A 24,501-nucleotide genomic window follows, 5' to 3' on the forward strand; every position below is an offset into this window, starting at 1 on the left:
CAAATAATTTTTTGTTAGAAGTCGTTACTGAAATGGGAAATGAGAGATGTGTTAAAATGCATGATCTTGTAAGGGATATGGCATTACGCATAACAACTGGAACACCTCGAGTCTTGGTAGAAGCTGGTGTGAGATTAATGGAGCCACCAAATGTGCAGGAATGGAACAAGGACCTGGAGAAGGTTTCATTGATGGAGAATTGGGGGTTACAACTTCCTTATCCTTTGCAAATGTCACCACCAAAGTGTCCGATCCTTACAACATTTTTATTGTCTAATTGTCGTATAACGAGTATTCCAGAAGGCTTCTTCAAGCATATGCATGCACTTAAGATTCTTGATCTTTCTAAAAATCCTATCATGAGCCTCCCAATTTCCATAGCAAATTTGAAGAATCTCACTGCATTGTTACTTGGTGAATGTCAAAATTTAGAGAAGGAGCCATCGTTGTCAAAACTTAAGTTTTTAAAGGAGTTGGATCTTCACGCAACAAATATCAAACAAGTACCTAATGGGATGGAAAACTTGTCAAGACTAAAATACCTAAATCTGAATCATGTTGAGCTAGATGAGATCCCTATTGGAATAGTATCAAACCTCTCTTTGCTTCAAAACTTGATTATTGGTGAAATGTTGATAAGGGGAGAAGAGTTGCATGGATTGAAGAAGCTGGAAATCCTTAAAGTTACATTTTACGATTTGCAAAGCTTCAATATATATGTGCAATCTTTACACTATCAAGAAGAGCCTCGTGAATATGTGATCCATGTGGGTAAAATGGGATGTCGAAATGCAATTTATTCGAGAAAATATATCGAGTTATGTGGTTGTGATTTCTATATCAATCAGATTATGCTTCCACCTAACATTGAGGAATTGTGTATTGAAGAGTGTTATCTCCATTGCAGAGAAGAAGACTTGCTTTTTTCCAAGTTGATTAAGGTCCCACTTCCCACTTTTGCTTCTCTTAAATTTCTTTATATTCACCGTTGTAAAAATATAAAAAAGTTGTTCTCTGCAAACTGCGTGCCGGCAAATCTACAAGGGCTTTGGGTTACAGAGTGTGATGAACTAGAGGAAATAATAGCATCATGAGGAGTAGAAGTGGAGAAAAGAGCAATGGTTCCCGTAGAGTTTTGTTTTTTACAATTAAAAGGATTGGTTTTGAAGAAACTACCAGAATTAAAGAGTATTTGCAGCGCCGACAGAGTAGTGGTTTGCGATTCTCTTGATTATATATCTGTGGCCAATTGTCTGAAACTAAAAAGGATGCCTCTTTATCTTTCCCATCTTCATAATTTCCAACCATCTCCAGCTCTCTCACTCTCTGTTTATATTGAGCCAAAGGAGTGGTGGGAATCAGTAGAATGGTATCATCCTGATACCAAGTCTCTTTTGAAGCCCTTCTTGAGTTTACTGTAGGATCAATTTGATTTAACTCTTTGTTGAAAGTCAAACCTATGTACACTAGCTGATGTAATTCAATCAAAGCCCTTTCATTTATCATGTATAAATAAAATTTTCTTCTTTTTAACTGTCACCTCTCTTTCCTTTCTAACTTGTATGTTCATTTTGAAGCTTTTTCACTCATCTTTTCCACCTTTCTTGGAGATCTTAGCATACCAATAATTATTTATTGGACAATATGTTTTAACATGAACATATAATGGATCCAGTAGAGCTTCATTGGTTCATTCCAACCTTGTTAAACTCCATTGATGGTATAGGGAAGAAGAGTCACTACACCAAAACAGGCTTTTAGCGGCCTTTTTTAGGCTTTTAGCAGCGTTTTTTAGCGCCACTAAAAGTATTTGCGGCACTCTCACTAGCGCCGCAAAAAACGCCGCTATTGATAGCGTTGCTAACTTTAGCAGCGTTTATGTAAAAAGACGCCGCTAAAGATCGTGGGCGGTGGCCTTTAGCGGCGCTTTTACACAAACGCCGCTAAAGATCGTGGCCTTTAGCGACGCTTCTACTACAAACGCTGCTAAAGATCATGGTCTTTAGCGACGCTTTTATTAAAAACGCCGCTAAAGATCATAACCTTTAGCGGCGCTTTTGTCACAAATGCCGCTAAAAATTATGACCTTTAGCGGCGCTTTTTGCCGCAAACGCCGCTAAAATCCATGACCTTTAACGACGCTTTTACACAAACGCCGCTAAAAACATGCTTTTAAAAAATTTTAATTAAATGATATTTATTTCTATGATAAATATTATATTTTATTTTATTTTTAAACTTTAAACTATATATTTTTAAAGATAAAAAATTAAATTAAATTAAATTAAATTTTCTATTAAAATTTTAATTTTAAAGCTAAATATAAAAATTAATGACGTGTTTAATGTTAAATAACATTAACATGATAGAAATACATGAATACATCAAAATCTTCATAAAATTCAAATGACTGCCCTGTAAAATGACAAAACTAACCTCTCCAGTTTTGGTTAAACCTATCCATTGCAATGAAATGAAGTAAAGACTGACCACAATAAATGGAGAAATGTAATTACAAGAAAAAATATAAATAAAATCTCACTAGAAACCTTGATGCCATCCACATTAGTAGGGCTTAATGCAGTAAATGGGAACAAAGGTAGAAATGGCGTCATTAAAAAATGCATGACTCCTTAAGGCTACTTAGTTTGGTCTTGCGGCCTGCTCTGCTGTTTTCTGCAACATAAGATTCAGGACATATCGTGAGAAAGATATATGATAGATAATGAAGACAAACTCCATGTTTCAATTCTCAGTGAAGCCATAAATTAAGCATAGAAAAAGAGCCGCGCCAGGGCCCAAGTTTTACAAGAATTAGGCATGAATGTGGCTCTCTTGGAGCTAAAGTTGCTAAGCTTATCTGGAAAATACATTCATGAAAGCTTGGATGTTCTAATAACCGAGTTTTGACTTGCAAATGCTTTACATTAAAGGAACAGAGAGAAAGAATAAGGAGAATAGGGGGAATTGTAGCAGGCTACAAATCAATGCCTGGACAGCTATCAAGTAAACAAACACTCAGATTTCAGAACCATCTCACCTGCAAAACAAAACTTAAAAGGCAACAATCTGCAAAATAAATGAATGTAAATGCAACAAAGGCAACTTAATTGTTTGTTACACCCTTAAATCAAGTAATCTTCTTTGATGATGTATATTTCGCATCTAAGTAATGGAACATGCACCAGAAATTGCCCTATCAGTGATTGCATCCCATTCACAAGTCAAAATTGAGGATATGGGAGTCAACATATTAGCTATGCCCTATTTCTAAGAGCAATTCACACAAGGAGCAAGAACAGGCCAAGAAAGACAAACAAAGACACCTGTTATTTCAAAAGTTGGTATGCTCATGCCCTTTCTCATTTACTTCCCAAATATCATTCTTTAAGCATTAGTGACAAGACTGTTAGTCATTAAACATGAAATTGGCATGTCTGAGTGTACTCAGAAACAAGAACATCATCAACACTGCCAAAAGAAAGAAATAGAACATTAAAATTGGCAGATCCGAAAGGACAATTATTTCACATACAAAGGCCAATTACTAATTAGTAATTTGAACTTTAGACAGTTTACAATCGCCATTTATGGGCTGAATCAGTTTCCAAACAAGGTCTGCTAATTTTAGCTTTGGCTACTACAAGTTTCTAATATATCATCACCTAATAAAACGGAGCCACTAAGAAAAACTTTAAATTGCAGAAAAGCATGATATAATAATTGTCTGGTTAATGCTCAAAATTTCTCTCTATTAACATATTAAGAGATGGATGTCAAATTAAGAAGAGAATGAAAAAGGTACTTGACTATAACAAGCATGTGAGAATTAACCTGATCCCTTCCAACATGTATAAGGCATTACAAACTTTCATAAACAAGGACAACTACAAAATGCATTTCATCACATCTCTTATATTTTTAAAGTAATAAATCAAATAAAAAATGAGAAAATCCAAGAAGTGGAAGAATAGAATGCAAAAATAGATATTTGTGATCACATGTTAGGCTTCAAAGGCGAAAATAGCACACCAGATCAATAGAATGCTCAGCTAGATATTTTTATTTCACATAGATATTTCTTCTTCTTCTTCTTCTTCTTTTTATACAGTTGAAATAATTCCTTTCCATCATACTCTAGCCGCGCCAGAACTTCTAGTGCTATATATGCTGGAGTTCCAACTGTTGATTTGGGTCTTGAATGCAACAGAGATGACTACACCAAGTGTTAAAAAAAAACTTAATGATTGGAAAATCATAAAGCAACTGACATTTAAGATGGACTATATATAATTATTCCCAAACAATAACCGAAATCACAAATTTTCAAACGAGGTGCAGGGCTTCCATCTAAAAAGGTATTTTCTAATTTCAAATCTCTATGGCATATTTGCTGCAAACAAGAATAGGAACATGGAAACAATAAGTAGATTTAGTTCTTGCATTTGGCATACACTAATTGCATTTTAATAGCTTAAATAATAATAAAAATTAATAAAAGTGATAAAGAAGAGATGAACCTGAAATCCGAAAGGCTAACTTGAAGGATTTTAATAGCTTGTGACCTCATCACATATCTCGCAGCATTTCCTTCCTTTTTCTTTCCCTGTAAAATTTCACCATAAATTCTGAGAAAAAAATCCTTACAATAAGTCAAATTTGAAAATTTAAATCGCCAATTTGAAAATTTAAATCGCCAATTTGAAAGCAATAAAGTTTGAAAGAACTTGCCAGAGGTCAGTACATGCTGAATGGTGAGCCAATAGGTGGGTGACTTCACCAGATGGTAGATTGTCCCACACTGCAGCATGAGTAATGAATACCCAGTGCCGAATGTCCATTGCCAAGTGTATATTAACAAGAATAACAACTGCTATAGTCCACAAACTGCCCATGCTCTATATATCGATTGTGCTCTCCTTATATGTGAATAGAGGTATATGGAACAGAACAAGGCTTTGCCATAGTGTGTCAATCATTGTGATCCAGAAGAGTTGCAAATTATACGCCTCATGTCTATGCCCCACGCCATAAAGTTCAGGATACTCTAGGAGTGTTTTATGACTTAAATCCTTGTCAAGAATGCCAATAACAATAGTAGGGATAGAGGTATATATGACAGAATAAAATACACTACTCCAGTCTGTTAATGCAGAGGTATATATGATGAAGTCTACAATCTATAAGCACAAAGTAAATTCAACTATAAAATACATATAACTTTGCATGTAAATTTTAGCACATCAGTCCTTCATAATATAATCACCAAAACAATCCGTACTTGGACAGACATACATGGTTCTAAGGAGCAGGCACATTCTTCAACGATACTTCAAAAGGCAAGAAAAGTGCTATCTGTAAGTGCAATGAACTATTTGATTATTTACACATTGCAAAAACAAACAGAAAAAAGTATATTAACATTATTGATGATTATAGAACATCTCATATTAACTTTTTGAAATGCTTACTTAAATACTTAATTCAGAAATTCTGAGGCAATAATGTTGTTTTAAACCAAAAGCCAGTTGTTGGTAAATGTGGAAGAATAACAGATCAGCCATGCAAGATTTCCACATATCTTATAACGCTTATTTGAGCATAAAAACCAATTCTTTCAAACTTCAAATTGTCCAAAATCAGAAATTTCAAAATATCAAGTTTCTTTCCTTTTCCCATTTCCTCTAAGTTAAGAACCCATGGAAAGGAACAATTGTAGCATATGATTCTTTAAAAAAGACAAAAATCGACTTCACCATTAAACGGAAATGGCGAAATCCATTTCATCGATAGCTGTACTCTGCATTTACTCTAAACGACAATGAAATATCAAAATAAATATCAACTGAAACCCAAATAAAAAGAAAGAAAATTAACATAAAACAACTGAAAATAACAATAAAACGGGGGGAAATAGATAAAACAGATTGGCTTCCTACAAATTGCATTTCCCTCTTAAAAAAATAAAAAAGTTCCTGAAAACACTAGCATGAACAGTTGTTAACAGAAACTGAAGAACATGAAATATGGGTTTGGCTTATTCTTAAATTAAAAGATGGTACCAGGATCAGGAAGAGGGGGCGCAGTGAAATTAAAAGACGGCATCACCTTCCGGCATCAACGTCAGCCGCTTTTAAGAACGTAATCAAAGCATCCAACGCCTTCTCCTGCACCGGAGCATTCGAATCCGCCACTGTCTTTTTGAAAAATGGAGCTGTACATTTGAAAAGTTCTTCGGATCCGTGATGGAATCGCATAGCGCAGCTAAAGCTTGTGGATTAAGAAAAATTCTGCAGAGAAAAATCTAGGGTTCCAAATTTGGGCGCTTAAGAATTGGGATTGAGGAAGAAAAAATAGCAATGGGCATAGAGTTAAAAGTTTTAAAGGACGGTGTGTTTGTAAAGTGGGGTGTTTCAAGGGGGGAAGTTAGGGAGGGATTTCAGGGCGAAAATTTATAAAATGGCGCTATATTTTTTTTAAAGTAAAATTATTTTTGTGGCGCTATTGCTTATTTTTTGCGGTATTTTTAGGAAAAACGCGGTAAAAATTTATTTTATTTTGCACAAAACGACACTATTTTACTCTGCTAAAAATCTTTTATTTTATCTGTTAAAAATTATTAGTTAAGTGCTTTTATAAAACATTTATTTCTTTTATAAATTGAATTTTTTAAAAAAAAATTAAGTACTCTCAAAATAAATATCATATATTTTAATAAGAAAAAAATAATTAAATTGCTGTAATTAATTATTAATTTAGAATTATCCAATGTAAGCAATTAATCTCTGACATATCAAATTTCAATTAAAGATTGAGACGTTAATCATGATTTTATATTATTCATTTCCGACCTAATCTCCATTTTATTAGAGATATTTCTTTCTAACTAAAATATAACTATTTTGCTAGATGTTCGATGTGGAATGATTTTAGTTTTTGTCTTTTATTTTTATTTGTTATAATTTGGTCCTATATATCCAAAATAGATAGTTACTTATCCGTATCAATTTGTTACATTTTTTATTAATTTTTTTAAATCTAATATTTAAATATATCAAATGGTTTAGATTAAATATTTTTTAGTCATAAACACCGCTAATGTTACCTTTTCTGGCGTTTACAGAAGAAACGCCACTAATAAATTAAATTCTTGTAATGAAACGACACCGTTTTGAAAAATTCTAATACATATTAGCGGCGTTTTTGCTATAAACGCCGCCAAAGCTCGCATATTTTATAATTTTTTATATTCAATTATTGTATATTGCATATCAATTTTAAATTAATAATCTTTACAATTTATTATTTTCTCTTTTACAATTATATAAGAACTTATTTAGTATATAAATTAAAAAATACTAATTAATCTAAACCTTAAACTCTAACTCGACCCTGAATCTCTAAACCCTAAATTGTTAACTCTTAACCCCAAACCCTAAACCTTATTTAATATATAAATTAAAAAACACTAATTAATCTAAATCCTAAACCCTAACCCGACCCTAAATCCCTAATCCTCAAACCCTAACTGACCCCAAATCCCTAACCTCTAAACATTATTTAATATATAAATTAAAACACACTAATTGATCTAAACCTAACCCCTAACCCCTAAATCCATAAACATTAAATCCCTAACTGATATTAACCTCTAACCCCTAACCGGCCCCTAACCCCTAACCCCTAACCCATAAACCTTAAATCACAACCCTTAAATTAGAATCTCTAATCCATAATCCCTAATTCCATAATATATAAACCTTAAAATTGTAACTTTTAAACTGACCCTAAATCCTAAATTAACCATATATATACTCTAAACCATATATATTAAACCCTAAACTATAATGATAATTAAATTAAATATTTTAAAATTAATACTATTGTATCTTTTACAATTATATTTGAAATTATTTAATATATAAATTAAAAATCAAATAATTACGTACCCAAAAAATTTTAAAATTGTTTTAAATAATAGTATTTTAATTTCTCCATTTTACATTCGCCACTCACCACTCATCCATCGTAACGAAGTACCCAACGTAATTCGATTAATGATTCCAAATATAAGATATTTAAGTTTTATGATATTTTATTTTACTCATAATTTAATATATTTTTCTAGTAAAGTAGTTTAAATAAATTGTGATTGAAAAATAATAATAAATAGTTAGGAGTTAGGACTTCTCTTTAATAAAAACATTTTGTATTAAACAATATTATTTGTTATCATTTAAATGTAAATTTGACCAATATATAATAAATACAACGAAATATCAATTTTTTCAACTTATAATAAAAAAATATAATTGAAACATTACTTGAGAATATATCAAAGAATGAGATAATTGAAAATTTATTATTATTAGCGGCGCATTTTCAAAAACGCCGCTAAAGGCCTGAGCATTAGCGGCGCTTTTTCAAAAACGCCGCTAAAGGCCGGAGCATTAGCGGCGCTTCTTCAAAAACGCCGCTAAAGGCCTGAGCATTAGCGGCGCTACATAAAAAACGCCGCTAAAGGCCTGAGCATTAGCGGCGCTTCTCCAAAAATGCCGCTGAAGGCCTGAGCATTAGGGGCGCTTCTTCAAAAACGCCGCTAAAGGCCCAAGCATTAGCGACGCTTTTTCAAAAAGCCGCTAAAGGCCCCCAAAACTCAGAAAACGGTGTCGTTGGGCTTAGGCTTTTTATGGCGCTTTTTGAAAAACGCCGCTAATGCTTATTTTTAGCGGCGTTTTCCAAAAAGCGCCGCTAATGCTCGACCTTTATCGGCGTTTTTATAAAAGTGCCGCTAATACTTGATTTTTAGTGGCGTTTTTTATCCAAGCGCCACTAAAAACGCCGCTAAAAGCCTGTTTTGGTGTAGTGAGTTCCCTTTTGTTTCATTCATAATTCCTCAATCAAGACAACCACATGAACAATTGTAGGTATAGGGAAGAAGATATATGATTGATAAATAATAAAGATGCTATAATAATATAGGAATAAATTATTGACTATATACATATAATTTATAGTATCAAAATGTACTTATACATTTAAATTTTAATATGATATTTAAATATTCCTTAAAATTACATATATATATACAGTTATGAGTTTTTGCACTTGATATAATATGATAATATATTGAAAACACTTACTACCGGCAAGAAAATAAAAAAATTAAGGAAGTTTTCAGACAAATAATTCTTACAAATGTCTTAAATGTCACGTGCGAAAGTTGGCATTCATGACACTAAGTTGCACGTGCTGCCATGTTAGTCTTGACTCTTCAATAAATGGAAAGGGAAGGAAGAAGAAGCATGAAGGAAAGTAGTGTGGGTGACAATTAATTAAAGCCACGTGGGATTGAGCCCTCGAACCCCATTGGTGATTAAGGTTCCTTAAAAACCCCGCACCCTCACATGATGTCTGACAAACTCTACCTCTTTTGTCACGTGGGAATGGACCCCACCACTTAATCACATAATTAACAGACTTCCTTTCATTAGTTAGGACCATAAACGAGTATTATTGAGTGCTTGATTTGATATTTCAGTTGAAAATAGGAAATAAATAAATTCAACAACAAACAAACCTTATCCATTCATATTTTTAACAGTGGATAAAAATGGGGATTAGTGAGGAGGGTGAATGGGGCCCATCCCACTTGTAAAAATGAATGACTTAGGTGTGGGTTTTACTCTACTTTCTTCAGGACTTAAATTGAAGCTCTCAACTTTGCTGTCACACCCAAATTTTATTAATGAACTTATTTGGTTTACTCCCATAATGAGGGTATCATACTATCATACACCTGCTTTATAATTATGACCTTAAAAAAAGATTTATAGGTTAAAATTTATATAACACAAATTGCACAATTAAAAAAATATTAATTTTTCATTTTTTTTCAAAACATAACTTTTATCCACATCCTTTTCATCCTGCCGCACAATGCTAAAAAGGTTTAATACCTGTTTTGGCTCCCGTATTATAGCTAAATTATCATTTTTACCCTTATACTATCATTTTGTATACCCATTATCCAATCTGAATTTCTATTACAAAAACTGTTAAAAGTTTCCATTAGTACCATTTTTTGTAACCAAATTACATGATGACACGTGTCAAGAAAAAGTAAAAAAAAATTAAAACTTAGAAAGCTAAAAAATTCATAGTCTACTTTTTTGAAAATTATACAAAAATTATTTTTGAAGTGTCTTGGAAGGCCTTAACCTTGAAATCATACGACGGTGTAGCCATCAAAAATTAAAAATTTTAAGTATGCGGAAATTTTTTAAAAAATTTAGACTTTTATGGGCTTTTTTTTTGAAATTTTAGGTTTTTTTTTGCAGTTTTTAATGAAATTTTATATTTTTTAAGAAATTTTTACATTAATTTTTTTACTAATTTAATTTTTTAATAATTTCATAATAGATTATGAATTTGTTAGTTGTTATAATTTTTTAAGTTTTATGATTTTTTGAAGGATTTGGATTTTTAATGATTTTTTTTTAATTTTTAATGTTTTTAATTTTTCTAATATTTTAAAAATTTATAATTTCTTTTTTACTTTCGTTTGACACATGGCAATATGTCATTAGTTAAGCTAACCTTTTTTAATGAAAAATATAGGTATTGTAACATGGATTACAAATGAAACTACATGGGACAAATTGATAAAAAAAATAGTACAAGTGCAGAAATGATAGTTTAACTATAGTACAAGAGCCAAAAAAATAATATTAAGCCTATTGAAAATCAAGGAGAGGGCTTGTTTTCTATAATATAAAAGTTTTTACCTTTTTATCAAACCTATTTTCCAATCATAATATTTAGCTCCTTTTAAATATCAAATAACCTTAGATTAATAAATTAATTCCTTAATAGATCTAACTTAAATATATAAATACACTATTATTGAATTAAATGTTAGGACTTTGTGAACACTTGGATTGTAAACTGCTTTTTTTTTTATTTCTCAAGGTATCTACCGGAGCGAGCTCAGTAACTAGTCCTCCGTATTCTGTAGGCCCATTAAGGGGTAGATGCTAGCCACGAGTTTTAAAGCTGCTCCATACCCAAGGATATTCAATAAGGTTATGGCAATTCAAGACATTTCACTCAAAGGGTGGGGAGTTGTAAAAAGACCAAGATAATCAAAATATGGATGACAAGAGATGATTGAAGAGGAGAATAAAGTAGAAATGCGTTGAGAGTTTCCTAAGAAAGGGAAAATGTCTTGGTCTCTTTTCTTAGTTCTCGAGCTACCACGTTTCACCCACACTTTGGTTTGGTTTCCCTAGAAGTTAATTGATCAATGAGTATGTTGTCATCATAGGTTGTCATGGGCAAGTCTTCAATATGGGCTATCATGTTTGGAAAAGAATATATGTAATGTTTGAATGGCAAACCTCTCATCTATGTCAAGTAAGTGGTTTTGATTGTTCAAGCTTGTAAGATCTTAGGCTCTCAAGTGTCTTAGCTCATAGCGTGATCTTGGTCAAAAAAGCTAACTAGCAAGGCATGAGCTTGCAAGGTGGCTCACAATTGTAACAACTCAATTTTTAGTAGTACTGAAAAAGGATATTTTTGAACCTTATTTCTGTAACCGAGTCCGTAAATATTAAATATGAATATTTACGAGGTTAATATAAAGATCTCTCACCTATGTCAAGTAAGTGGTTTTGATCGTTCAAGCTTGTAAGATCTCGGGCTCTCAAGTGTCTTAGCTTACAACATAATCTTGGTAAAAGAGCTAACCAACAAGGTATGAGCTCGCAAGGTGGCTCACAATTGTAACAGCTCGATTTTTAGTAGTACCTAAAAAGGCGGTTTTGGAACCTCATTTTTGTAACCGAGTCCATAAATATTAAATATGAATATTTATGGGGTTAATATAAATGTATATAGATGTTTGGTCCATCAATCTTGTCAATTAAATAGTTAATTTAGGTGTAAGAACTAAATTGTAAAAGACCATCCGTTATAGGTTTTCAATTGGCCAAAGGCTTAGGGATTTAAATTGCAATTAGCCAAAGGTCCTAAGTAGAAATTGAACCATTTATCAATAAAAGATAGTTAAAAGTAATGGTAAAATCCACTTTGTGTAGTTAGATTAAGTTTAATTATGTTTAAATTAATTAAACTAACTTAATTCATTTTTAATCTAAGTATAAATAAGTTAAGATAGTGGAACGGTGTCATCGCTTTCATTTGTTTGTTTCATTGTTGTCCAAGGGAGTAGAAAAACCTAGCAAAATTTCACCAACATTCGGCCATGATTTGGTAGTTAATTTCAAGTCCTTTTCTTTTAATTTTATGAATTTGAGGTTATGGGGGCTTGATTTAGCTAGCCTATGTACCAATTTGTAAAATTGCTAAAGTTTTAAAAAGTTGCCATTGTTGATTTCTTGAAGAATTAGGCTTGAAATTGATATATTTTAAGCTTAGATTATGAACAAGATTGTAAAGTTTAATTGTTAGTTTTGTACATATAGACTAAAGTGACTAAAACACAAAACTGCTATGAAATTTTGATAGGAATAAAAAGTAGATGATCCCTAATGAATGTATGTGAAATTAGATTTGAAATCAAGGTTCAAATTGGAAGTTATAGCTATTTCGAATTTAAGGACTAAATTGAATAAAATGTTAAATTTTAAGGGTATCAAAAAATGAGTTTATATAGATTCATTCATGTCATGACATAATATGAAAATTTTTAGTATTGATTGATCGTATAAAATAATTGTATAGATCAAGAATCGAACCAAAGTGGAGTTAACCGAGGAAATGCTAAAATTGTTGATTAGTCCTTGAAGAATTAACTTGTTTGGTATTTTGAACAGGTAAGTTCATATAGTATTTATTATTTTATATTTTCATGTACTTGATTTTTTATATGTATGTTTGATATGGATTTGATTATTTTTGAATTGGTATGAAAGGCTAGAATTGGACAGAATTGAAATGTGACGTTTATTTGTGTAAAAGATACCCATGTGAACTTAGTAAAGAGTTAAGATGCGATTGACATGACAATAGGGTCTTGTGCGGGCTTGTACAGGATTTATTACAAATGTTAACGAGATCTAACAATTTTTACAGATTTTCGATATTTATGTGATCCAAGTTTTGCTTGGACGAGTAACCTGATGTGTCATGATATTGGTTTAGGTCGGACGGGTAACCATATATGCAAGAACACTCATCTCGGATGAGCAACTGCTATGGTGTAGTTACCTGTGTATTTGAGTTCATTTACTAGGTTTCATTAGGTGAAACGGTATAAATGAACTTGATATCCAATATGAAATTCATTGAATTGATTGAATTGAGAATGATACATCTTTATGATTGATAATTAGCACCAGTGATTGATTCGAATTATGAATACTTGTTAATTACCTTATGATTGTTGATTGAATGTACCATTGAGATAAGTAACATGAAAGTAACATGAATTGTATGTTAAGCGCTTGTAGTATTGAATAATTTTGGTTATAAATCAATGCTCACTATGTTGATGTTTGAATGCCATGTCTAGCCAAAGTTATGCCAAGTTAAGGAAGCTTAAATGTTTAGGTAAAAATAAGGTAAGCCTTGTATTTGACATATTAACTTACTAAGCATTCTATATGCTTATCATTGTTGTTTTCTTTCTCTTGTAGATTGTTACCTTGTGGAACTCGTCAAGCCAAATCGTTTCGAAGCTCACACTATCACTGAATCTGTAGTTATGTGAACATTTTGAGTCTTCTGTTGTGATATGTATATAAGTGTCTTGGTGTGTACCTTAGTACTTGAAAGTGTTTACTACTTGGCAAGTATGACATAGACATTTTTTATAATGCCTTTGTGATTTGGTACATACATGGCATTGGTTATATTTTATGCTAGTATAAGTGATGATCTATAATCATATGTTTGGCTTGTGGAATGGCCTGGATTGAGGTAGAAAAGGTAACTTGGCTAATGAATGATTAAGATTCTTATATATATTTGGACTTGATACCTAGAAGCATGATTGTAATGTGTGTTTTATAGTTGATTGTTGATGTTCATGCCAAAGGCCTATGAGCTATTGATGTGTATAATGTGCAAAATTGTATGGATTAAAGTTGAATGGCATGTCTTAATATGTTTTGACATAGGTAATTTTGGTGTTTGAGGCATGTAATGTCATGAATTGGTTTTGAATAGATTGAGATTGTGTTTGAGTTGGATTTAGTTGAAATTGGTTAGGTGATTTGTTTAACATGAAATGGTATGGTTTTGAATTAGTTTTGATGGTATAAGATGGTATGAATCAAATAGGTAACATTACATATATTAAAATGGAACCAAAATTATATTTTTGCCAAAAATAGGGACCTTGTCACGACCACAAACGTCCTACATCGCAACATGATGGCGATAGTGAGTGATGTCACGATGCTAGGGTGTTCAAAGCCACGATGTGGCTTACTGAGTTGGTGACATCACAACGTGGAGATTGTGAAGTCATGATATTGGTTCTGAATTTTTAAAACTTTACAATTTGATCCTAATTTAAGCTCAGGTTAACAAAATAGCTTTCGTAAGCTTCTGTAAGACCCAAAAATGATTGTGTAATATATTATGTACTTAAATGTTATTTATTCATGTATTTAAAAGATGATATGTTCCATGATGTTTTGAATTATTAAATCGATGATCGTAGCATTTCGTAGCTCGGACCCAACAACTGAGTCTAGTATGGGGTGTTACACATAATGTATGGGTATAACAATCTCCCCTTAGTTGAGGAGGAGGTTATAAAGTGACCTTCTTTGAGACATTGGGTTTTTGCAACCTGTCCTTTGGAATGGTAAGGATTTCTTTGAATATAGTAAGGTGACTTGTAATGTTGTGAGGTGTAGTTTCCTTAGAGAATGTAGGTATTTGGACTTAGAAAGAAAATTTGAGTACATTTCAAGAGTTTGAAAGTTTGAAAACATTTGAAACTTGAAATAAATTTTAATTTGATGGGAGTGTAGTTTAACACGAGACATGAGCTATAGTTGGTGTAATTTATGTGAGAGGTAATCATTATTGAGTGATGGGCCACATGTCACTCTTTTATTGGTTTAAGGGTCAACTTACATGGGAATGTGTTATAATGTGTTAGGGGTTAATGTGTGATTGTGAAACTTTCACAATTCAACACTTCAACAAATTTCCTATTATCTTCAAGATCTTATTGTTCTCATTTCAATATTTTCTCGCATTCAACTTTTTGAGTTTAAAATTTCCCAATGATAAGGAGTTGACTAAAGAAAAGTTTGAACGATGGTGTCGCATTCAACTTTTGGGTAAGTTTTAGATTATTTTTTTCTTCTTTGCTACTTATGACATTTATCGATGATAATGGTTGGTCAAAACAAAGGCATCAATGGGAGGAGGGGTATGAGTTTGTCAACTTTGAGCTCATGGGGTTCCAAGTAGAAGAGGTTGGAAGATGTCATGGTAACCAGTCTGACTGTAAGGTGCATTATTGAGGAGGTGGAGCTCAGGAGGTTTATTATGATGTTGCAATTTGTATGTCAACAATTATGAATTCGAGTTCATTCATCCTTAGGGTACATGCTGCTTAAAGTGACCTATCTCACAGTCCTGATAGGAGTCCTACCTTCATTATGTCGTATGTCTTTGAGATGGGGTTTTACTTGCCTCTACATCCTTTTTTTTGCAAGGTGCTCCAATCATATCATGTAGCTCTTGGGCAACTTAAAGGCATGTCCTGGTGGAATTTGACTACTTTCTTCATGGATTGTTGTGCTCATAGGGAGCCTTCATGTGTAGTTGACTTTTAGAACCTTTTCAAACTTATGTTAGCAGGTTAAAAGGACAAAGGGCATGCAAGGGATGCTATACCTCATGAAGTGATTAGGTAAAACTGGGATGGTGGTCAAGCTTATCTTAAATAATCATGTGACCAACCTTCTTTTGGAAAAGGAAAAGTATGTTTTGATTTGCCATCGATTTGGGATAAGCCATATTTTGTGACTGATTTTGAAGGTCAAGAGTGAGTCCACACTTGTCGCACCAGTTGTTGATACAATGAGGAGGTTCTGTCAATTAAGATGGTTCACCCAGAGGACAAAAAGTCGTAGAAAGGCTAGGGTGACCAAGTATGGATGTTGGGAGAGAGCTTCGTTAGAGAGGGAAAGTGTCTTGATCCCTTTTCTTGGTTTCTATAAGCCTTTAAAGGATTCTCTTAGATAGTTCTTGATGTTCCACAAGTTGTCCACAAGTTGCTCTCGGGCTTCATACAACTTAATTAGTTTATAAGTATCTTATTATCATAGGTTATCCTAGATAGGTCTTCAGTTCGGATTGTCATGTTTAGAAATGAATAACTCTGATGCGTAACCACAAACGCACTGTGGTAATTGGTTTTGATAATTCGGATTTGCAAAATCTCATAATCTTAGATATGTGTGTTGGGAAAGCAAAATTGATCAAAAGTGCTAACCAACAAAAGATGAGCTCATGAGGTATGAAAATAACTGAAACCATTTGCAGTAATGAATATAGATTGTTATTAACAATTGGGAATTAATTAAATTAAGAAACAATGTTGGCAATTAATGAAGTGATTAACTAAATTCAACCCCCATAAAGTATAGGATTAAGAATGGATTATTTTGCAGGTTTTGTCGCTGTGATTCCCCTTCGTCATTATTGTCCAAGTTTACAGCCCGATTCCTCTGTCCCTATTATTTTTGCTCTTGGGAACTCAACCCACTGCTTCTGCCTGTTTTATTTTATTCTTCATTCTTCATTTTCCTTATAACATATTTGTTTTTTAGCTTAAATAATTGACATTTTCTACCTCCAAAGCACGATGATTACAGATCAACTACGGCCATGATCTCATCCACCTTCCTACCATTTTTTTTACTCATTCCCAGTCAACAACCCTCCCAAAATAATCACCTTTAAAATAAGGGATAATTCTAATATATATCATGGTTTTGTAATAAGCCTATTTTTTTTAACTTATGTTTTTATAAATATCCAATCACATTTCCAGTACATATGTTTGTTACAAAAACCAAATATTTAATTATTTATATAATACTCGATTAAGTATAGACTCGATTGGAATGGTCATTGTTGTCAATATAGAAATACGCGGGTTCAAGTGCATTGAAACGCATTATCCTCCTATTTATGGGTTAGGAAAAAACTATGGATAGTTCTAAGTATTGTGTCAAAAAGAATATATAATAATGAGATTATTCAAAAAAAAAACTTTTTATATTAAATCAAGAAAATTTAAAATACTAAAATTGAAAACTTAAAAAAAAAATACTAGTAATATATATATAGGTAGTAAGTTATAAAAATATTTTGAGTAATAAAAAGGTTTAATTAACCAATTATTCAAAAATTGTTTACCTTTGTTTAAAGCAATGATACCTTTACTTTATAAGACGAAAGCTTACCATTTGCCAACTCATAACTTCACCAAATCATAACAAAAAACCAAAGCAACCCATAAAAAAAGAAGTTACTACTAAATCCCGTATAAATATAAATAAATAAACAAACCCTAAAGTGATATTCTTTTATAATTTTTCAAACTCACTTACTATTGAATTAACTCTTTAGCTCAGTTAGAAACTTTAATAATAATAATATTATAGTGTAAATTAAATTAAATAATAGAGTGCATGTAAAAACTAAAAAGATGCTACAATTTGCTCATATTTGCAGTTCTGCCCTTCCCTTCACTCCTCAAAACCCACCCTTTCTCCTCACTCTTTCCTACACCAAACCTTTCTCTTCAAACTCTCATTCCATTTCTTCATCTTCTCTCTCTCTCTCTACACAAGTAGAGATCTTTCACTATAACTATTCGTATATAGGAAGCTGCATATTGTAGTTTCTAAGGTTGAATGGAGGTGGGGGACTTCTTCGTCGGAGGTTTTTATGGCGGTGCTGCAGGCAATGATTTCTCGCCTGTGAAGATGATGTCCACAGAGCGAAAGCTCCCAGAGAATTTCACCGTCGACGATCTCCTCGACTTTTCTAATGAAGACGCCATTATAAATGACGTCTTTTTAGAAAATGTCGCCGGCAATTCCACCGACTCCTCCACTGTCACCTGCAATTCCTCCGTTTCCGGAGGCGATAACCACCTCTCTCCCGTTAATCTCCCTCACTCTTCTCAGTTCTCCGGGGAACTTTGCGTCCCGGTAATTAACAAAACAAAATCTTCTGTTTTATTTTTTTTTCTTATTTTTGCATGGAAAAGAATTATTATTTACGTAGTTAAATAACAATATTGTAGACGATAAATGTTTTTTTTTTATATAAATTTTTTGCAGTATGATGAATTGGCTGAGCTTGAATGGCTCTCAAATTTTGTGGAGGACTCGTTCTCAACGGACCAGAATTTACAAAGCAGCCTCCAGATTTTCGCAACGTCAAAATCACTCATACCCGAATCCTCATCTTCCTCAACCCGACCCGATTCCTTAATCCAGAGCCCATCCAATTCCAACCCAATTTTCCAACACGAAACTCCGCTCCCGGGGAAGGCACGATCCAAGCGTTCAAGGGTGGCCCCATGCGATTGGTCCACCCGACTCCTCCACCTCAATCCGAAATCGGCGGCCCAGAAGAAAAGGGAGAACCCGAACGCCAATTCGGAGTTGCCAGTCCGGAAATGTTTACATTGTGCGGCGGAAAAGACGCCGCAATGGAGGACTGGGCCGTTGGGTCCGAAAACATTGTGTAATGCATGTGGGGTGAGGTACAAGTCGGGCCGATTGGTGCCGGAATACCGTCCCGCAGCGAGTCCGACATTTGTTTCGGCGAAGCATTCGAATTCTCATAGGAAAGTTTTGGAGCTTAGGAGACAAAAGGAGTTCCAAAGAGCACAGCATCAACAGCTGATGAGTCAAACTTCGGTTTTCGGCATATCCAACGGTGGTTGTGCTGATGATTTCTTGATCCACCATCATGGTGGGCCCAATTTTAGCCACATGATTTAGCAATATATAATCTTTTTTTTTTTAAAGGTAGTTCTTTTCCTAAAATTTGATCTTCAAAGAAAAAGAAAATTCTGTAGTTTTTTTACCTGGAACCCAAGAAAGCCAAAAAACAGAGGAAGTTAGTCATAATTGAATTTTGCCCAATTGGCAGATTTTAGAATTAATTTTATTTTCATAAATGCAACTAGATTTTTTGTTTTAATTTCTTTCTCTTAAATGGACAAAAAAAAAAGAGTGGAAACACATTTCCAGAGTTGGCTAATGGGTGAGGGGGGATGTCCGCACCTAATTGCATTTGCACATGCAAATGGGAATGGGAATGCATTTTCAAAGCAAGCCGAGTTTTGAATAAAAATCATAATTTATAAAAATATGTATATCTCGTTATTTGACTGTCCATAAACCAACTTTTACTAAGATTGATGTTTATATGTGATTTATTTACTTAACTTGTGGAGTGGTTCAAGGATCCAAACTACTGGCCATGGATTTCAGTGATTCTTTTTTTAATAATATCATCATCAAATGGGAATAAAATCATATTAGACTTCGTCTTTGGCACGTACCATTTTTATTGTGAAGAGGTCAAAAGATTTTGAGAGAACCAACGAATTTTATAAAAACAATACCATTATTATTTTATACAAAAGAATATCACCTATTTTATTTATTTATTCTTAAATTTGACACAATATTCAACTTGCAAAAATGGTTTGAGACGAGCCATTACGAGCTCACATTGAATATTTAAGCCAATTCTGCTAAATAGTTAACACATCGACCATTTAGGGTGGATTTGGATGGATAATTGAGTGCGGTGTAGTGCGTTTAGTTTACTTTTTGTCTCACGTTACAGTATCGCTATAATATCTAATCTTACCACTACTGCTGTTTTTACACTAACCGTAAGTAAACGCACTGTTCATTCAAACTCACCCTTAGTCTTCATGAATCAACGTCAAATAGTCATCAATAAATGCGTGGAACGAATGACACTCCTCAATTATCTTATTTTTTAATTTAAAAAAAAAAAAGAGTCATCCTACTCGATTAACTTAAATTTTAAATCTATTTGAAGGGCAAACTATATGTTTGCCTACTGCAGTCTTTTGTTCATTACGACCTGGGTGATACGTAACTGTCCTCCCCGTCCGGCACATTTGCTCTTCCAAGGGGTTCCACTCTACTTCGTTTAAATATTTTGATGATATTTAGATTTTAACTTCATTTATTCTATAAATTAATTAAAATTCTAAATATATAATATTATTAAGTTTAAGTTGACAAATATCTATTATAATCATTTCAAATTCATAATTAAATATACAAATTCCAAAAAAATAATAAATATTATTGTTGTATATGTGTTTGATAACACAAATTCAGTTCATCTTAAATCTAAATTTAGTCTTTGGTATATCTCGTTATAAATTTTAATCATATCTGTTCTTTTTGACGATATACTTAGAACTACTCATAGCTCCTCTCCAATCCATAAATAAGAGAATAATAGACTTCAACGCACTCGAATCCGCGTCTTCCTGTAAAATGGTCATGTAATGGTTAACTTAGTTAAAATTTGTAAATATAAGGTTGAATAGTATTTTCTAATAAGCAAAACTAATTATCACGAAACATATGTAATTCCAAGTTAATTTCTTTCATAAAAAAAACCTATATAGACAAGTTAATTCTTAATATTGGAACCAATCTAGTTAACTAGGCACAGAGTATCTTCATATTAAATACCAAAAAAGAAAAGATATGGTTTGTTGTCAACTTGACTGGGCTCATGGGCAAATTGCTACAACAAAACTCAATTGATGTCATTGTGCTTGCCTTGACTAAATGCTTTAGCATTTTAATTTTTATTTTAAATATGGAAGCCCCCAAACCCAAATTATTTTATAAAATGAAAAATCAATTACAAATGTTAAAATATTTTAATATTTTATTTTATATATATATTTGTTGATTAAATGCCTAAAACCATCACTTTATAAAAAGAAGACAATAAATATAAATAGGAAATAGGAAATAGTAAATGGATAGTACAGGTAAAAGTACATGGTATTTGTACAATAGGCAATTAATATGGGATGGGTAGAGAAGGAAGGCAAAGGCATGTGGGATATAAGAAAAGGAAAAGAAAGCACCAAGAACATGCATGTGAGTTTCAAAGAAGAGCACATGTGGTGCTGTAGGTGACTGAGACGTGCATCAATAATAATATATATCCAATATTTCAGAATGGCTTGTCTTAGCTTTGCCGCCCTTTGTCTAGGGATCTTTCCATGTTATATTCTGTATCAGATGATAGGGTTTGTCCCCTAAACCCTTCTCTCCACTGTGGGCTCTCTTTTTATTTATTAATTATCCCAGCTTAGAAGTGAATGTATGATAGGAGTATATATATTTGATATTTTAGGGGGAAATAGTTTATAAATATAGTTTTGGGGAGTTTGAGTGAAGGGTAAGGAGATATTTTGGAAAAAATAAATTGAGTACATTTTATTAGGATTATAAATTAGGAAGGGTCAGAATTGGTAGGTAAAATGTAATGACAGATGATAGTTTAAACATTGCTTGGCTCAAAGGAAACTTATTATTGGAAAGGTGCATGCTACTCTTCATTTTTTCAGTGATTTGCTCCAAATCCCTTTACAATATCACGATATTCATTGCACCCATACATAAATTTAATTTCATCTTTCCATTTTCTCTGAATGACAATTATTTTCAAAAATATATATAAAATATTTAACATTTTAAATATGGTAAATTAAAATATAAAGTTGTAAAGTAAAAATAAAATTATTTAAATAATGAGAGAATATTTAATGTCCTGTCGGTGCATAAGTCTCATGCTTTATCAGTGAATAATAATATGACACTTCATCATTAAACAAAATAAAAATTATTGGAGAACTTATCAATACATACTAATAACTTTATTTAAACATAATTAAATAATAATTAATTATACACAAGTGCTAAAACCCAACTCTAAACTTTAAACCCTAAACCTATGATCCTAAACCCTCAATCCGAGAAGTATTAATATTTATTTATAATAGTAATGATTGATGTTTAATTATATTTAAATAAAATTGTTAGTATTTATTTACAAGTCTTTCATATTTTTTTGTTTAATTTAATTATGATGTGTCATATTATTATTCATTAATGATGCATGGAACTTATACACCAACGGTGCATCAAATATTATTTCTCAAATAATATTTAAATTTATAAATATTATGATACATGAAATATTAATCTTAAATTCATTTTAAGTAATTAATATGAATTTAATAAATAAACTCAAATTTGGTAAAGCTTACATTTTTATGGTTTTTATTTTGTCATCGTTATTTTTTTTTTGAAAGTAGTGTTGGTTTTTTAATTTTTAATTTTTAGTCATGTTTTAGCGTATAATAGTACATATATGAGATTTGTCAATATAAGAACATTTCATTAAGAGTTTGTTGATTTACGATCACAACTATCATTTTTAAAACTCGTTGATTTACTATCACAAATTCAGTTCATTAATTTACGATCATGAACACTTCTTGTTCACAAGAAATGTAAATTTGCTGAACTAGTTCTAAGCAAGGCCAGAGATGATTTTCAACTAGCTAATTCTGACCTCTTTGCCATTCAGAGCAAGTTAGATTCTAGAGATAATGAATATAGGCGTGTTGAGGAAGAACTCAAAACTGACCTAGAAAGTAGGAGCATAGGTTTTTTTACATTGCCTTTGCGAGGCTGAAACTACTTCTCGTCACCGTACATCTGAAATAATGCTTGAAATGGATCCATCTGCTCAAAAAAACAAGGAACATTCTAAAAAGCTTCAGTTGATTTCCAATCACGGTCTTCTTCTTATAGGATTTTACAAATCTCACAGTTCGCTGATTTACGATCACAATTGTCATTTTTTAAGCTCGCCGATTTACGAACACGGCTTAAGTTCATTGATTTACGATCATAAACAGTACATTAAGAGTTTGTCGATTTACGGTCGCAACTCCACTTAAACAGGTCGCTGATTTACGATCACAATTGTCATTTTTAAATCTTGCTAATTTACGATCAAGGCTTCAGTTAATTGATTTACGATCATAAAAACTTCATTAAGAGTTCGCCAATTTACGATTGCAACTCCACTTAAATAATTCACTGATTTACTACCACAACTATCATTTTCAAAGCTCGCTAATTTACAATCACGGCTTCAGTTCTTTGATTTACGATCATAAACACTTCATTAAGAGTTCACCAATTTACGAGCACAACTCCGATTAGATAGTTCGTTGATTTACGATCACAACTGTCATTTGTAAAACTCGTTGATTTCCAATCACGACTTTAGTTCATTGATTTATGATCTTGAACACTTCTTAGTTCATAAGGAACGTAAACTTGTTGAACTAGTTCTAAGCATGGCCAAAGATGATTTTCAACTAGCTAATTCTGATCTCTTTGCCCGTCAGAGCAAGTTAGATGCTAGAGATGATGAATATAGACATGTTGATGAAGAACTCAAAACTGACCTTGAAAGAAAGAGGGTTGAGGAATCAATTTTGTTACATTGTCTTTGTAAGGATCAAGCTATTTATTTTCACCGTACATCTGAAACGAGGCTTGAAATATATCGATCTGCTAAAAAATGAACATTTTGAAAAGCTTCAATTGATTTACAATCACTACCTTCTACTTAAAAGATTTTATGAATCTCACGTTTCGCTAATTTACGATCACAACTATCATTTTTAAAGCTCGCTGATTTACGATTACAGCTTCAGTTCATTGATTTACGATAAAAAAACACTTCATTAAGAGTTCACAAATTTACAATCACAGCTCCACTTAAATAGTTCGATGATTTACGATCACAACTGTCATTTTCAAAGTTCGTTTAATTACTATCACAACTTCAGTTCATTAATTTACGATCACGAACACTTCTTATTTACAATGAATGTAAATTTGTTGAACTAGTTCTAAGGAAGGCCAAAGATTATTTTTCAACTAGCTAATTCTGACCTCTCTTCTCCTCAGATCAAGTAAGATGCTAGAGATTATGAATATAGGCATGTTGAGGTAGAACTTAAAACTGACCTTGAAAGAAGGAGAATGGAGGAATCAATTTTATTACATTGTCTTTATGAAGCTAAAGCTACTACTCTTCATCGTACGTTGGAAACGAAGCTTGAAATGAATCGATCTGCTAAATAATATAAGAAAACTTCTGTTCATTTTGTTACATTTTTAAAGCCCGCTGACTTATAATCAAAGATTTAGTTCATTGATTTACAATCATGAAAACTTTATTATGAGTTCACTGATTTACGATCACAACTCCATTTAAACACTTCGTTGATTTACGATCACAACTTTCATTTTCAAAGCTCGATAATTTACAATAACGGCTTCAATTCTTTGATTTACGATCATGAATATTTTATTAAGAGTTCGTCGA

The 24,501-nt window shown here is 32.3% G+C and overlaps 2 protein-coding genes and 2 long non-coding RNA genes across 4 annotated transcripts; 2 read left to right on the plus strand and 2 right to left on the minus strand.

Annotated features, from left to right (window-relative positions):
• Positions 1–32: 32 nt before the first annotated feature.
• On the plus strand, positions 33–1,094 carry LOC107929730 (probable disease resistance protein At4g27220). Its single transcript, XM_016861241.2, has one exon. The coding sequence runs from the start codon at positions 33–35 to the stop codon at positions 1,092–1,094; it is 1,062 nt and encodes a 353-aa protein (XP_016716730.2).
• A 1,806-nt stretch (positions 1,095–2,900) lies between these two features.
• On the minus strand, positions 2,901–4,603 carry LOC107913890 (uncharacterized). The gene is made up of 2 exons (XR_001688655.2): positions 4,521–4,603; positions 2,901–4,216 (listed from the first exon to the last, which is right to left on the minus strand). It is a non-coding gene; the product is annotated as an uncharacterized lncRNA (long non-coding RNA).
• A 127-nt stretch (positions 4,604–4,730) lies between these two features.
• Positions 4,731–6,436, minus strand: LOC107913891 (uncharacterized). The gene is made up of 2 exons (XR_001688656.2): positions 6,063–6,436; positions 4,731–5,355 (listed from the first exon to the last, which is right to left on the minus strand). It is a non-coding gene; the product is annotated as an uncharacterized lncRNA (long non-coding RNA).
• An 11,246-nt stretch (positions 6,437–17,682) lies between these two features.
• LOC107914358 (GATA transcription factor 12) lies at positions 17,683–19,388 on the plus strand. Its single transcript, XM_016843258.2, has 2 exons — positions 17,683–18,212; positions 18,345–19,388. The coding sequence occupies exons 1-2, from the start codon at positions 17,913–17,915 to the stop codon at positions 19,011–19,013; spliced, it is 969 nt and encodes a 322-aa protein (XP_016698747.1). The 5' UTR covers positions 17,683–17,912; the 3' UTR covers positions 19,014–19,388.
• Positions 19,389–24,501: the final 5,113 nt, after the last annotated feature.

The sequence above is a fragment of the Gossypium hirsutum genome, chromosome D10 (genome assembly GCF_007990345.1).
Source record: "Gossypium hirsutum isolate 1008001.06 chromosome D10, Gossypium_hirsutum_v2.1, whole genome shotgun sequence".
NCBI lineage: Eukaryota > Viridiplantae > Streptophyta > Magnoliopsida > Malvales > Malvaceae > Gossypium > Gossypium hirsutum.

What these genes read in the sequence shown, in the direction of transcription:
- LOC107929730 (XM_016861241.2), top strand. Translation starts at nt 33, where the DNA reads ATGGGAAATGAGAGATGTGTTAAAATGCATGATCTTGTAAGGGATATG.
- LOC107914358 (XM_016843258.2), top strand. Translation starts at nt 17,913, where the DNA reads ATGGAGGTGGGGGACTTCTTCGTCGGAGGTTTTTATGGCGGTGCTGCA. An exon ending in CCGGGGAACTTTGCGTCCCG is followed by an intron (nt 18,213 to 18,344) that starts GTAATTAACAAA and finishes AATTTTTTGCAG; the next exon opens with TATGATGAATTGGCTGAGCT.